Genomic DNA, 13009 nt, shown 5'->3' with positions numbered 1-13009 from the left:
GGGACTCAACGAAGGCTAAGTTGTCATGACTATAGAAATGCTAACTAGGTGAAAAGTCACGAGAGGCAGAGGAGGCATCTTCAATCTTCATCCTGCAGACCCCCGCCCAAGACCACCAGGAGCCACTGCGCAGGCGCAACGGAGAGGGACTTGGGGCGGCATTTATGTCAGTGATTTCTCAAAACTGATTGTAATATCTCTCCCTATTCTCGGAATTATAACGAATAGGTAAACGCTTTACACTATAGAAAGGAGCCGCTTTTCGCTCCAAGGGGTGCACGCTTGTGGAGGAGCAATCCCCCGTGCACCCAGCGCTGTAATAAACAATGCCTGCTTTCTAATACTCTGATTCTGAGTCTTAGAGAGTTCTTCCTCGACCGGATTTTCCGTATCACCCCCTCCCAACTCCTTGTGCACCCCCAGCCACTCGCTGGTGGGGTGGGGTGAGGAGCAGAAAAGGCCTCGGCTCTGTGTAAGAGCTGCTCAGTGATAACTGAAACATCCCTGCGTTATCCACACTGTTTCCAGCACAAATCCAAAACAGAGCTCGTACTAGCTACTGTGAAGAAAACTTAACTCTCCCCCTAGCCAAAACCAGCACATTTAGCTATAAAGATACCTCAGCAAAAGCACGGCAACGTGTGGCTCTGCACCACGGCAAGGGCGCCCAGCACAGCCAGCCAGCCGCTCACCCCTTCCCCGCCATCTTCACCCTCTCCACAGCGCGGCCAACGTGGCGGCCCCGGCGCCCGCCTCACGCGCCTCTTCCCGCCAAAAGGCCGCCCCCGCCCAATGGCCGCGGCGCGAGCGTTCCCCGCGGTCCCGCCCCCCTCCCCGTCTCCACGGCAACAGGCTCCGCGTCCCCCCGTGTTACGCAGCCCGGGTCGCCCCGGCGACACTCGCGCAGGCGCAGCCGGGGCGGCCGGCGGCTCTGAGGGGTGTGAGGATCGCGCTCTGCCGGCACCCGCCGCCTCCATCTCGACTGGAAAAAGGGGACCCCCTGCGCTGCCTGAGGGGAAGGGGGTGTCTCCTCACCTCTCCGGAGCCCGAGCTCTGCGGCAGGTACTGTGGCTGCCCCGCGCCGGCACCGCCTGGCGCCTGGGGCCTGCACAGGGTCGGGGGGGTCTGAGGGGGGAGATTTGGGGCCGCCTGTGTGTGGTGGGTCAGGACTGGGGGGGATGCGGGGCCACCTCTGTGTGACAGGGGTCGGGATGGGGGGGACATGTCGAGCCTCTTCTGTGTGAGGGCGGTGTGAGCTGTGGGGCTGCCGGTGTGTAACGGTGAGGTGTGGTTGCGGGGAGCCGTGAGGCAGCTTCTCTGACAGTGGGGGGCGGGTGGGGGCAGCTGTGGAGACCCCCCCCCGGGGTGATGTGGGGGGGTGGTGTCTGGGGGCAGCTGTGGAGGCTGCCTGCGTGTGACAGTGGGGTCTGTGCAGGGGGAGCCCCGAGGGTCCCTGTGCGTGGCAGGGGAAGCTGTGACACTTGTCTGTGTGTGACAGGGCTGGGGGGGGGGGGGGTGCCGAGGGTGTGGGAAGCTGGGGCTGTGTGTGGCAGAGGGGATGGCGTGGGGGGAAGCTGGGGGGTTTGGGGCAAGGGGAGGTGTGTGGGACCTCCCTGTGTGGCCCTGGGGTCAGCACCTGCTGGGGTGTCAGGGTGAGGCCTCCCCTCATGCCTGTGCCTTAGCAGAAGAGGGCAGGGGATGGGGCAGGACGTAGTTCAGTCTGGAGGTGAACACCCCACAGCCAGCCCCCCTCAGCGAGTAGAAAGGGACCAAATGTCCCTTTGATTTCAGTGTCCTAACAGTGCAGCTTCTGCTTCTGCAGGAGGACGTGGTTCAGGGAGAGAGGTTGGGAGTGTGAGGGTCGGGGAGAGGATCTCTGCTCAGGGCTGCTCCATTTGTCAGTGTGGGAAGGGAAGTCTTGGGGCTGAAAGCGTGTGAAAAACCTGTCAAAAAAACTACCAGGCAATGTGCTCTTGTAGAATTCTCCCGGTAATCCTGATGTTCACTCACTATTTCACCGTTGAATCGTTGTACCAGTAAGAAGGCAGTAATGTAAAGGTGCAGTATTTGTCCCAGAAAGCAAATTCTTTATGTTCCCATCTAGTGCAGAATGATGTGACAAGTTTTTCAGTGAGTGGCAGGAAGGAAGAGTCGCATATTTTGGTGATGGGACTAGAAGAAAAAGTCAGGTGATGAGGTGACAGTGCTGACAGTAGAGTTCATTGAAGAAATATGACCTATTTTTCCTGGTAAAAAGAATCTGTTTTTTTTTAAATATGCTAAACATGACTCTGGCTAAAGGAAAAGTCCATTTACATAGTCTGTTTTAGACTACTGCTGTTTTTTCTTTAATCATGTGCTGACTGAGGGTCTTACTGTACAAAAGTTGTCAAATTCTGTCATTTCTCTGTGTTTGTTGTTGCAGATCATGGCAGCAGAGCAGAGTCCAGCAAGTTCCGTCATCGACAGGGCCGTCAAGATGAGGAAGGAGATGGAAGCCCGGAAAGTGGTCTTGGCCTGGGGGCTTCTTAATGTGTCTATCGCAGGCATGATCTATACTGAAATGTGCGTGAATTTGTTACATCTGAGTCAAACAAGCAAAGCCTCCTCCTTTGTATCTGCCTGAATGTTTCCTGGGACTGAATAGTTGCAAAAGGATAACTTCTTTGTTTTCTTCTCAGGTCTGGAAAACTCATAAGCTCCTATTACAACATCACATACTGGCCACTCTGGTGTATTGGTGAGTTGCTGCAGCATTTAAATTAGTTTTCAGGGTTCTTTTCTTTTATTCACTTGTTCAGTTTTATTGCTGGAGAGGTGGTCTTTAAACCAGCTTTTTTTTTTAAAAAAATGGGTTTTTTTGTTAGTTTTAAATTTAAACCAAAACTTTGGTTTGCTTTCTGCCATCTCCCTTGAAACGTGGAATTTCTTCCATTTTAGTGACAGGTAAGGAGTGTTAACAGCTTTCTTAGGTATGGAGAACTTACTTGGTGCATTAAATCTGTTTAATGTGTGGAGTAAGGCTTTGGGGGACACGGCAGATTTTACTGCCGTGTCGTACCGTGGGCGTGGATGGCATTTCACAAGAATTAAAGTTTGTTTCGGAGGAGCAGACTCTAAGCCAGCTGCATCAAACGTGATTAGAGGATGAAGCAAGAGGAGGAGAAAAATCCTGAGATGAGTGACAGATGATTTGACAGAAGATGGTTTTTGAGAAAGACTGTGAAACTTAATTGTAGTAGATTTGGAAAATGACTGTCTGTCTTTAAAAATTCAATTGTAGCAGTATAAATTAATCTCAATATAGAAAGGAAAATTATCTCCAATGGTTCTTACATAAAAAGGTGAAGAAATCTTAGATATTGCCCAAACTGGTACTTCTTGACAGCACTAATAATGACCTGTTTGTAATAGGCATATGCCCATGTTTGCAAACAACCCACTTTTGTTATTCCCCACGCTCAAGCTACAGTAAAAACTTCTCTGTTTCTTCTAGAACTTGCACTTGCATCTCTGTTCAGCCTGAATGCCTTATTTGATTTCTGGATGTACTTCAAATACACGGTGGCACCGACCAGCTTGGGCATGAGTCCTCGCCAGCAGACCCTGCTGGGGTTGCAGAATGCAGGTGGGTGCAATAAACATCTCCGGCAATCTTTTTTAATTCTTCTTTTTTGTTTCAAGATGGTGTCTCTCTCAGCGGTGGGATTCTTTAGTGGAGTGAGTTCTGAATGGCCTCATCTGACAGGAGCGGTGAACTGAATTTCCTGCAGCCTATTAAAATTCACAATGTCAAGTGATAATTTGATGAGTGTTTGTGGGGAGAACTGGTGGGGAAACAAACACAGAGACAGTGAACAAGGGCAGGATGAGAGCGGCTGCTGAAGGGCAGAGAGAGACTTGAACACTGTGAGGTGTGACAAGGAATTTGTGACTTATCCATGGAACTAGGAGCAAGGCAGAGAGCGCAGGTTTGTATTTTATTTTGATGTCCTACTGCTGTCACGCTGGGTAACGAGAACCAAATGAGAGGGGCAGACAGACCTTCGTCAGAAAATGAGCCTAGAGAGCGGACACTCAGAAAGCTTTTGAAGATCCAAGCAAAGTTCTGAAAAGAGCCTGACAAGGTAAATAGACCAAAAGCAAAATGCTAGCACGGTAGTATTGCACTCTGCTGGTCTGCCCCTAGGAAATGGGCAGCAGGTGGTTATAATGCTGCAACAACAAGGTTCAAGCATCTCCTGTGTTTATTTGCAGAGATAAATTAAGACATTCAATGCCTAAAGATGCCCAGAGTAGGCAGGTGGACGAGCTGATGAGATAGGCGATGGAATAGAGAACCCCCCTGGGTTACGCAAGGTGCCTGGTAACACTGAACTGAAATCTGAAGCTGCAGGATTCGTGCTGAGTTGTGGTCCTGTGTCTCAGTCTTCTCTTTTTTTCTGTCAGTGGCTTGACTGCGGAGTTCTGTAGGGACACTGGTTTTTCTAGCGTCCCTTCTAGCATCTTCTTTAAATTGCCTTAAGATAGCGTTGTGTCTGCGTTTAAAGGGGGGAGGAGAGTTTGGGGCTGCTGCATCCACAATGCTAATTCTGTTTTTCCTCCTTGCAGCGGTACAAACAACTCCAGCGCGTGAGCTGGCGGCAAAGAAAGCCCCGTCTCTGACACCTTCTCCTCCGATCCAGGGCCAGAGTGTGCTGAGTTCCAGCCCGTCCCGCTCCCCAAGCGCCAGTCCAAAGTTTACTACCGGTTGTACCCCAGGGTACAGCCCTCAACGACAGGCTCTGTCAAGCACCAGCGCTGCTTACGGCAGTGCTGGAACCTATTCCCCAGGCAGCAGCTCCAGTCAGGTAAGGACCAGGCCAGCTCCCGAGGGTACGGTTTGGGTCTGTGCTTTGTGCCCTGTGCCGCTGAAGGGGAGCAGCAGCCAGCGGAGAGTTGTCTGTGTGTGTCTTTGCTCCTTTGGCAAAGCAGATCTCAGTTTGTCCTATCGGGATCTGTCCTTTTTCCCTCGTGTCACCTCATTGGGTTGGAGCAGCTGGTTTGTTTCAGAACAAAGGAAAAACAAGAAATCAAACTGTCAGCGCAAAGGAGACCAAAAGAACCCAACCCAAACCCCAAACAAGAGTCTTTTATATTCATGTCATTTACAAATCAAGGTGGAATTCTGTCTTCTTTATATGATACAAGCGTTTTTTTTTAATTTGCCCAAGGTTTCCAGCTGCAGCTGCTCTCCTAGCGGGTCACCGTCCCCCACTGGCATTGGGCCAGTGGAAAGCAGCAGCTTAAGGTCTCGTTACTGCTCTTCCCCCGGTCTGTGTCATTCTCCTACGGGCGAAGAAGATTATATGACAGACCTCAAGGCACTGCACACCTTCCTTCGGAACGAAGAACAGAAGCAGCAGAGAGTTCAACTAGGTAAAAAAACCAAACTGATTTGATCGGAAAAGCTTGGTCAGGAGAAGGGGTTGGGTTTATCGGAGATTGGCTTTTATGGATGAGACAAGTCGCAAAGGATTCCAAGGGAGATTTGTTTTAATTTTTCCAGATCGTCATGCACGTGTTCTGCACTTACCTCGACTCCAGGCTGCCGCCTCACCCCAAATATCCCGACGGCAAAACCTTCACTTCCCAACACTTCATTCAGACACCGGATAAACCAGGTACCGGCGCTCACATTGAGCTGCCCTTGGCCTCTGGGATCACGTCAGCACCCTTGAAATCCCCGACACCTTTGGAACTTTTCACTTGCGGACACTTCAAATGAAAACGTATTTTGCATCTACCAGAGCAGCATCAATCCGCCCCACCACGAGCTGATCTACCGGCGCCACGTCTACAACCTGCCCAAGGTACGGTGGTGGTAGCGGTGTCCTCCGGCTGTCAGGAAATCTGATTGGGGTCTGATTTGGGGCTTTTTTTTTTCTCAATTTAGCCACATTTATTGACTGTTGACACTTAGGCTGGCTCTGTGCAGGCAGTAAACCTTAGCTTGGCCTTTGACCATGATGTTGTACTTAGTCTGCTCCTAAATAGTAGATTTAGTATCTGTTTAAGCTCCATACGTACCTAGGCAGTAGCTTCCTCTTGTTTGTTTTCTAACAACTTATTTTAAAATACCACATCACGTAATCCTTGATGTGTGTTGTCACCCGGGGCTTGTCCCTAAGAATCCTGGGGGGAAGCTTCTGTCCTGGTTTAGGCCCGGAGGGTAACTAAGCCCCACGCAGCCCTTCACTCGCTCCTTCCCCCTCAGCGCTGGGAAGGAGGAAGATTTAAACAAAAAGGCTCAGGAATTGAGATGAGGACAGGGAGGGGTTTCCTCACCCGTTAAAACAGGCAAAACCCCAGACTCCTTAGGGGAAGGAGAACAAGAACATCGCTTTGATTCAAACACTCACAAACCCAACACTTAACAGGCAGACTGGGACAGAGAGAAGCATTACAAAACACCTCCCCTCACCCCTCCCTTCCTCCCGGGCTCAGTTTTGTTTGAGGGTCCTGCTTTTATACAGTTTAACAAACAAATCCTATTAAAATAAAAAAAAAGGGGCGTGGAAACATCCGGTAGATCGGCTTCACTCGGGCGCATCCCGGATCTGGCCAGGATCCGGGGCGCATCCGAGGAGTTCCTGTCTTGTAGGAAACAGCTGGCTTAGGGTCCAAAAAGAGATATTCTTTATCTAGTTTTCAGAGGAAATCTGGTCGTATTTCATGCGGATAGGGTGCTGGTCGGGAGGTTCACTCAGAAGTCAACTCTGGTGCGAGGCCTGTGGGTCAGGCTTTGGTTTGAGGCCTAAGGTTCAGGCCTTTTTATGTCCCCCAAACAATCACCAAAACCCCCCAAAACCCCATCATCCAAAAATACCCAAAACCGCCAAAATATCCCGAAAACCCCCACCCACCCCCCAAAAAACAAAACTCAAAACCCCAAAAAACCCCAAAACCCAAAAGAAAACCAAAGCCCCCAAAACCCCTAAAAACTCCAAAAACCCCCAAAACCCCCCAAACCACCAAAACCCGCCCAACCCCACCAAAAAACCCCGAAAAAACCAAACCACTGAAGCCTCAAAAATACAAAAAACCCAAAAACCCAAGGACACCAAAACCCCAAAAACCCCACCACACGCACAGCCCCAGCGCAGCTTCCGCTCTCAAACTAGCAAAATTCTCCAGTGAATTTTAATTTTCGATCGATCCCTGCTCTGCTTTCCAAAAACCTCCAGCACGTCAAGTATTTAGAGATGATAACCCAGCCAAAACCCACGTTTGGTCTTTTTCCTGGTATTTCTCTCACTGAAAAAAGCCGAGGATGAAGGCAAAAACGCCGCCAGCCCCCCCGTGAGGCCGTTTTGCGGTGGCTTTCTCAACGGCCGCTTCCTCCGCCTGAAAATCCCGCTGGGATTTCTCCTCGGGGACTTGACTTCAAAGTTTTTTTCTCTCTCTGTGGCTTCAGGGCAGAAACAACCTGTTCCACACCTTGCTCATGTTCCTGTACATCATCAAGACCAAGGAGTCGGGGATGCTGGGGTGAGTAGTGCCGGGGTGAGGGGAACATCCTGCCGCGAGGCTCCTCGTCGAGGTGAAACCGCTCCAGCGGGGGGACGGGAACGGGGCTAAAACCACCTTCGCGTCTGCAACGGTCGCGGCTTTTTTGTAAAATTGGAGAAATGTGAACGGGTGGGAGCGACCAGCGACGTCCAGATTCCGCTTCGGCCTCAAAGAGCCGCGCTGGAGTCACGGCAAAGCCCGATGCTGCGCGGTAAAGTGCCCCCTGGGGAGTGGTTTGTTTCAGAACAAAGGAAAAACAAGAAATCAAACTGTCAGCGCAAAGGAGACCAAAAGAACCCAACCCAAACCCCAAACAAGAGTCTTTTATATTCATGTCATTTACAAATCAAGGTGGAATTCTGTCTTCTTTATATGATACAAGCGTTTTTTTTTAATTTGCCCAAGGTTTCCAGCTGCAGCTGCTCTCCTAGCGGGTCACCGTCCCCCACTGGCATTGGGCCAGTGGAAAGCAGCAGCTTAAGGTCTCGTTACTGCTCTTCCCCCGGTCTGTGTCATTCTCCTACGGGCGAAGAAGATTATATGACAGACCTCAAGGCACTGCACACCTTCCTTCGGAACGAAGAACAGAAGCAGCAGAGAGTTCAACTAGGTAAAAAAACCAAACTGATTTGATCGGAAAAGCTTGGTCAGGAGAAGGGGTTGGGTTTATCGGAGATTGGCTTTTATGGATGAGACAAGTCGCAAAGGATTCCAAGGGAGATTTGTTTTAATTTTTCCAGATCGTCATGCACGTGTTCTGCACTTACCTCGACTCCAGGCTGCCGCCTCACCCCAAATATCCCGACGGCAAAACCTTCACTTCCCAACACTTCATTCAGACACCGGATAAACCAGGTACCGGCGCTCACATTGAGCTGCCCTTGGCCTCTGGGATCACGTCAGCACCCTTGAAATCCCCGACACCTTTGGAACTTTTCACTTGCGGACACTTCAAATGAAAACGTATTTTGCATCTACCAGAGCAGCATCAATCCGCCCCACCACGAGCTGATCTACCGGCGCCACGTCTACAACCTGCCCAAGGTACGGTGGTGGTAGCGGTGTCCTCCGGCTGTCAGGAAATCTGATTGGGGTCTGATTTGGGGCTTTTTTTTTTCTCAATTTAGCCACATTTATTGACTGTTGACACTTAGGCTGGCTCTGTGCAGGCAGTAAACCTTAGCTTGGCCTTTGACCATGATGTTGTACTTAGTCTGCTCCTAAATAGTAGATTTAGTATCTGTTTAAGCTCCATACGTACCTAGGCAGTAGCTTCCTCTTGTTTGTTTTCTAACAACTTATTTTAAAATACCACATCACGTAATCCTTGATGTGTGTTGTCACCCGGGGCTTGTCCCTAAGAATCCTGGGGGGAAGCTTCTGTCCTGGTTTAGGCCCGGAGGGTAACTAAGCCCCACGCAGCCCTTCACTCGCTCCTTCCCCCTCAGCGCTGGGAAGGAGGAAAATTTAAACAAAAAGGCTCAGGAATTGAGATGAGGACAGGGAGGGGTTTCCTCACCCGTTAAAACAGGCAAAACCCCAGACTCGTTAGGGGAAGGAGAACAAGAACATCGCTTTGATTCAAACACTCACAAACCCAACACTTAACAGGCAGACTGGGACAGAGAGAAGCATTACAAAACACCTCCCCTCACCCCTCCCTTCCTCCCGGGCTCAGTTTTGTTTGAGGGTCCTGCTTTTATACAGTTTAACAAACAAATCCTATTAAAATAAAAAAAAAGGGGCGTGGAAACATCCGGTAGATCGGCTTCACTCGGGCGCATCCCGGATCTGGCCAGGATCCGGGGCGCATCCGAGGAGTTCCTGTCTTGTAGGAAACAGCTGGCTTAGGGTCCAAAAAGAGATATTCTTTATCTAGTTTTCAGAGGAAATCTGGTCGTATTTCATGCGGATAGGGTGCTGGTCGGGAGGTTCACTCAGAAGTCAACTCTGGTGCGAGGCCTGTGGGTCAGGCTTTGGTTTGAGGCCTAAGGTTCAGGCCTTTTTATGTCCCCCAAACAATCACCAAAACCCCCCAAAACCCCATCATCCAAAAATACCCAAAACCGCCAAAATATCCCGAAAACCCCCACCCACCCCCCAAAAAACAAAACTCAAAACCCCAAAAAACCCCAAAACCCAAAAGAAAACCAAAGCCCCCAAAACCCCTAAAAACTCCAAAAACCCCCAAAACCCCCCAAACCACCAAAACCCGCCCAACCCCACCAAAAAACCCCGAAAAAACCAAACCACTGAAGCCTCAAAAATACAAAAAACCCAAAAACCCCACCACACGCACAGCCCCAGCGCAGCTTCCGCTCTCAAACTAGCAAAATTCTCCAGTGAATTTTAATTTTCGATCGATCCCTGCTCTGCTTTCCAAAAACCTCCAGCACGTCAAGTATTTAGAGATGATAACCCAGCCAAAACCCACGTTTGGTCTTTTTCCTGGTATTTCTCTCACTGAAAAAAGCCGAGGATGAAGGCAAAAACGCCGCCAGCCCCCCCGTGAGGCCGTTTTGCGGTGGCTTTCTCAACGGCCGCTTCCTCCGCCTGAAAATCCCGCTGGGATTTCTCCTCGGGGACTTGACTTCAAAGTTTTTTTCTCTCTCTGTGGCTTCAGGGCAGAAACAACCTGTTCCACACCTTGCTCATGTTCCTGTACATCATCAAGACCAAGGAGTCGGGGATGCTGGGGTGAGTAGTGCCGGGGTGAGGGGAACATCCTGCCGCGAGGCTCCTCGTCGAGGTGAAACCGCTCCAGCGGGGGGACGGGAACGGGGCTAAAACCACCTTCGCGTCTGCAACGGTCGCGGCTTTTTTGTAAAATTGGAGAAATGTGAACGGGTGGGAGCGACCAGCGACGTCCAGATTCCGCTTCGGCCTCAAAGAGCCGCGCTGGAGTCACGGCAAAGCCCGATGCTGCGCGGTAAAGTGCCCCCTGGGGAGTTTTTCATTGAATGTTTGAAACAGGTGCTTGGCGGGTGGGGGGGTTTGGTGGGGTTTTTGTGGTTTTGGTGGGTTGTCTGTAGTTTTGGTGGGTTTTTGTGGTTTTGGTGGTTTCGGTGGGTTTTTTGGGTTTTTGGTGGTGCACGAAGGATAGTTTTTCATGTAGTATTTGAAAGAGACGCTTAAATTTCCGTGCCGTTCACTCCGACCCTGTTCATTTCTGCAGGCGTGTCAATCTGGGTTTATCCGGTGTCAACGTCCTGTGGATTTTTGGAGAGTAACATCCCCGCAGGCCGCGGCTCCGAGGAACGATGGCGAGAGGAACCGAGCAGCATCGTTCCGTTGTGGATTGACACGGACTGACTACGAAAATGGACCACTTCAGTTGGATTTTGTGGGCGGAAGGGGAAGCATTGGGCATTCCCCGGGCAGGTTTGGGGACGATATTATTTAAAATGTTTTGCTGCCGGGACGACCCCGCGTCCAAACCCCCGGCGGGTTTTCTCTTCCCGGCTCCTCGCCCCAAGGGCTCCTGTTTCAAAGCCTTTTGCCGTTTCTGTTCCGTTCTGGGTCCCCGCAGAACCGAGTTGAACTGATGCCGGGACTAACCCCCCCCTGCCTCCGGGGGCTGGCCGGGCCCTGCCGAGGGTGTGCGCAGCTGCGAGGAAGGGCCCAGGGATCTGGGCGAGGGCAGGAGCCGCCGGCGCCAGAGGGGACCGAGGGCCGATGGGAACCCTTGGGACTGGGGGGGGGGTAAGGGGGGGTTGGGGGGGGGGGTTGGGGGGGGGGTTGGGGGGGGTTGGGGGGGTTGGGGGGTTTGGGGGGGGTTGGGGGGGGTTGGGGGGTTTGGGGGGGGTTGGGGGGGGTTGGGGGGTTTTTAGGGGTGGTTTGGGTTTTGGGGTGGTTTGGGGGGGTTTGGTTTTTTTTGCGGTTTTTTTGCGGGTTTTTCTGCGCCGTTTTCCTGCGCCTTTTTTTTTTGGCACCTTTTTTTTTTTTGGCACCTTTTTTTTTTGGCACCTTTTTTTTTTTGGCGCGGTTTTTTTGTGCGCCTTTTTTTTTGACGCTTTTTTCTGCGCCTTTTTTTGGCGCGGTGTTTTTTTGCGCCTTTTTTGGCGCGTTTTTTGTGCCTTTTTTTTTGGTGCCTTTTTTTTTGGTGCCTTTTTTTTTGGTGCCTTTTTTTTGGTGCCTTTTTTTTTGTGCTTTTTTTTAGTGCCTTTTTTTGGTGCCTTTTTGGTGCCTTTTTTTGGTGCCTTTTTTTGTGCCTTTTTTTTTGGTGCCTTTTTTTTTGTGCCTTTTTTTGGTGCCTTTTTTTTTGTGCTTTTTTTTTGTGCCTTTTTTTTTGTGCTTTTTTTTTGTGCCTTTTTTTTTGTGCCTTTTTTTGGTGCCTTTTTTTTTGGTGCCTTTTTTTTTGGTGCCTTTTTTTGTGCCTTTTTTTGTGCCTTTTTTTTGGTGCCTTTTTTTTGTGCCTATTTTTTTGTGCCTTTTTTTGTGCCTTTTTTTTGGTGCCTTTTTTTTTGGTGCCTTTTTTTGGTGCCTTTTTTTGTGCCTTTTTTTTGTGCCTTTTTTTTGGTGCCTTTTTTTGGTGCCTTTTTTTTGGTGCCTTTTTTTTTGGTGCCTTTTTTTGGTGCCTTTTTTTGGTGCCTTTTTTTTTGGTGCCTTTTTTTTGGTGCCTTTTTTTTGGTGCCTTTTTTTTTTTGGTGCCTTTTTTTTGGTGCCTTTTTTTGGTGCCTTTTTTTTTGGCGCGGTGTTTTTTGCGCCTTTTTTGCACCCTTTTTTGGCGCACTTTTTTGCGCCTTTTTTTTGCACCTTTTTTGTCCGGCACAGATTATTTTTTTGGCGCAGGTTTTTTTTCTGGCGCAGGTTTTTTTTGGCGCGTTTTTTTTTTTTTGGCGCGGTTTTTGGCCCAGTTTTGGGCGCTTTTTTTTGGCGCGTTTTTTTGCGCTTTTTTTGGCGCGGTTTTTTACGGGTATTTTGCCGAGTTTTGGGAGGGTTTTTTGCAGGGTTTTTTTTCAGATTTTTTTGCAGGTTTTTCTGCGGGTTTTTTGCGCGTTTTTTTGCGGTTTTTGCGGGTTTTTTTACGTGGGGTTTTATTGTCCGTTTTTGCTCGGGATTTTTGTGCGGTTTTTGCAGGGGTTTTTTTGCGGGCATTTTTTGCGGGTGGTTTTTTGCAGTTTTTTGCAGGTTTTTTGCCGAGGTTTGGGAGGATTTTGCAGTTTATTTGCCGATGTCTGGGAGGCTATTTGCAGGGTTTTTTTGCGGATTTTTTTGCGGGTTTTTTTGCAGGTTGCTTTGTGGGTTTTTTGCAGGTTTTTTTCCGTGGTTTTTTTGCGGGTTGTTTTTCAGGTTTTTTGGAGGTTTTTTGCAGGTTTTTACAGTTTTTTTGCCGCAGTTTGGGAGGTTTTTTTACAGGGGTTTGGGAGATTTTTTTGTAGGGATTTTTGCGGTTTTGCGGATTTTTTGCGGGGGTTCTTTTTTCCTTTTTTTGCGGTTTTTTTGCGTCTTTTTTGCG

At 49.7% G+C, this 13009-nt stretch overlaps 1 protein-coding gene across 1 annotated transcript; it reads left to right on the top strand.

Moving 5' to 3' along the window:
- Positions 1–1031: 1031 nt before the first annotated feature.
- Positions 1032–11243, top strand: LOC141924086 (transmembrane protein 209-like). Its single transcript, XM_074825933.1, has 10 exons — positions 1032–1062; positions 2426–2565; positions 2682–2740; positions 3497–3628; positions 4612–4850; positions 4917–5041; positions 5222–5408; positions 8464–8595; positions 10175–10248; positions 10727–11243. The coding sequence occupies exons 2-10, from the start codon at positions 2429–2431 to the stop codon at positions 10779–10781; spliced, it is 1140 nt and encodes a 379-aa protein (XP_074682034.1). The 5' UTR covers positions 1032–1062; positions 2426–2428; the 3' UTR covers positions 10782–11243.
- The last annotated feature ends 1766 nt before the right edge of the window (positions 11244–13009 follow it).

The sequence above is a fragment of the Strix aluco genome, chromosome 5 (assembly GCF_031877795.1).
Source record: "Strix aluco isolate bStrAlu1 chromosome 5, bStrAlu1.hap1, whole genome shotgun sequence".
NCBI lineage: Eukaryota > Metazoa > Chordata > Aves > Strigiformes > Strigidae > Strix > Strix aluco.
The sequence above is the reverse complement of the archived record's forward strand: the minus strand, read 5'-3'. Positions and strand labels throughout refer to the sequence as shown.

What these genes read in the sequence shown, in the direction of transcription:
- LOC141924086 (XM_074825933.1), top strand. Translation starts at nt 2,429, where the DNA reads ATGGCAGCAGAGCAGAGTCCAGCAAGTTCCGTCATCGACAGGGCCGTC. An exon ending in AAGAACAGAAGCAGCAGAGA is followed by an intron (nt 5,409 to 8,463) that starts GTTCAACTAGGT and finishes CAGCACCCTTGA; the next exon opens with AATCCCCGACACCTTTGGAA. An exon ending in ACGTCTACAACCTGCCCAAG is followed by an intron (nt 8,596 to 10,174) that starts GTACGGTGGTGG and finishes CTGTGGCTTCAG; the next exon opens with GGCAGAAACAACCTGTTCCA.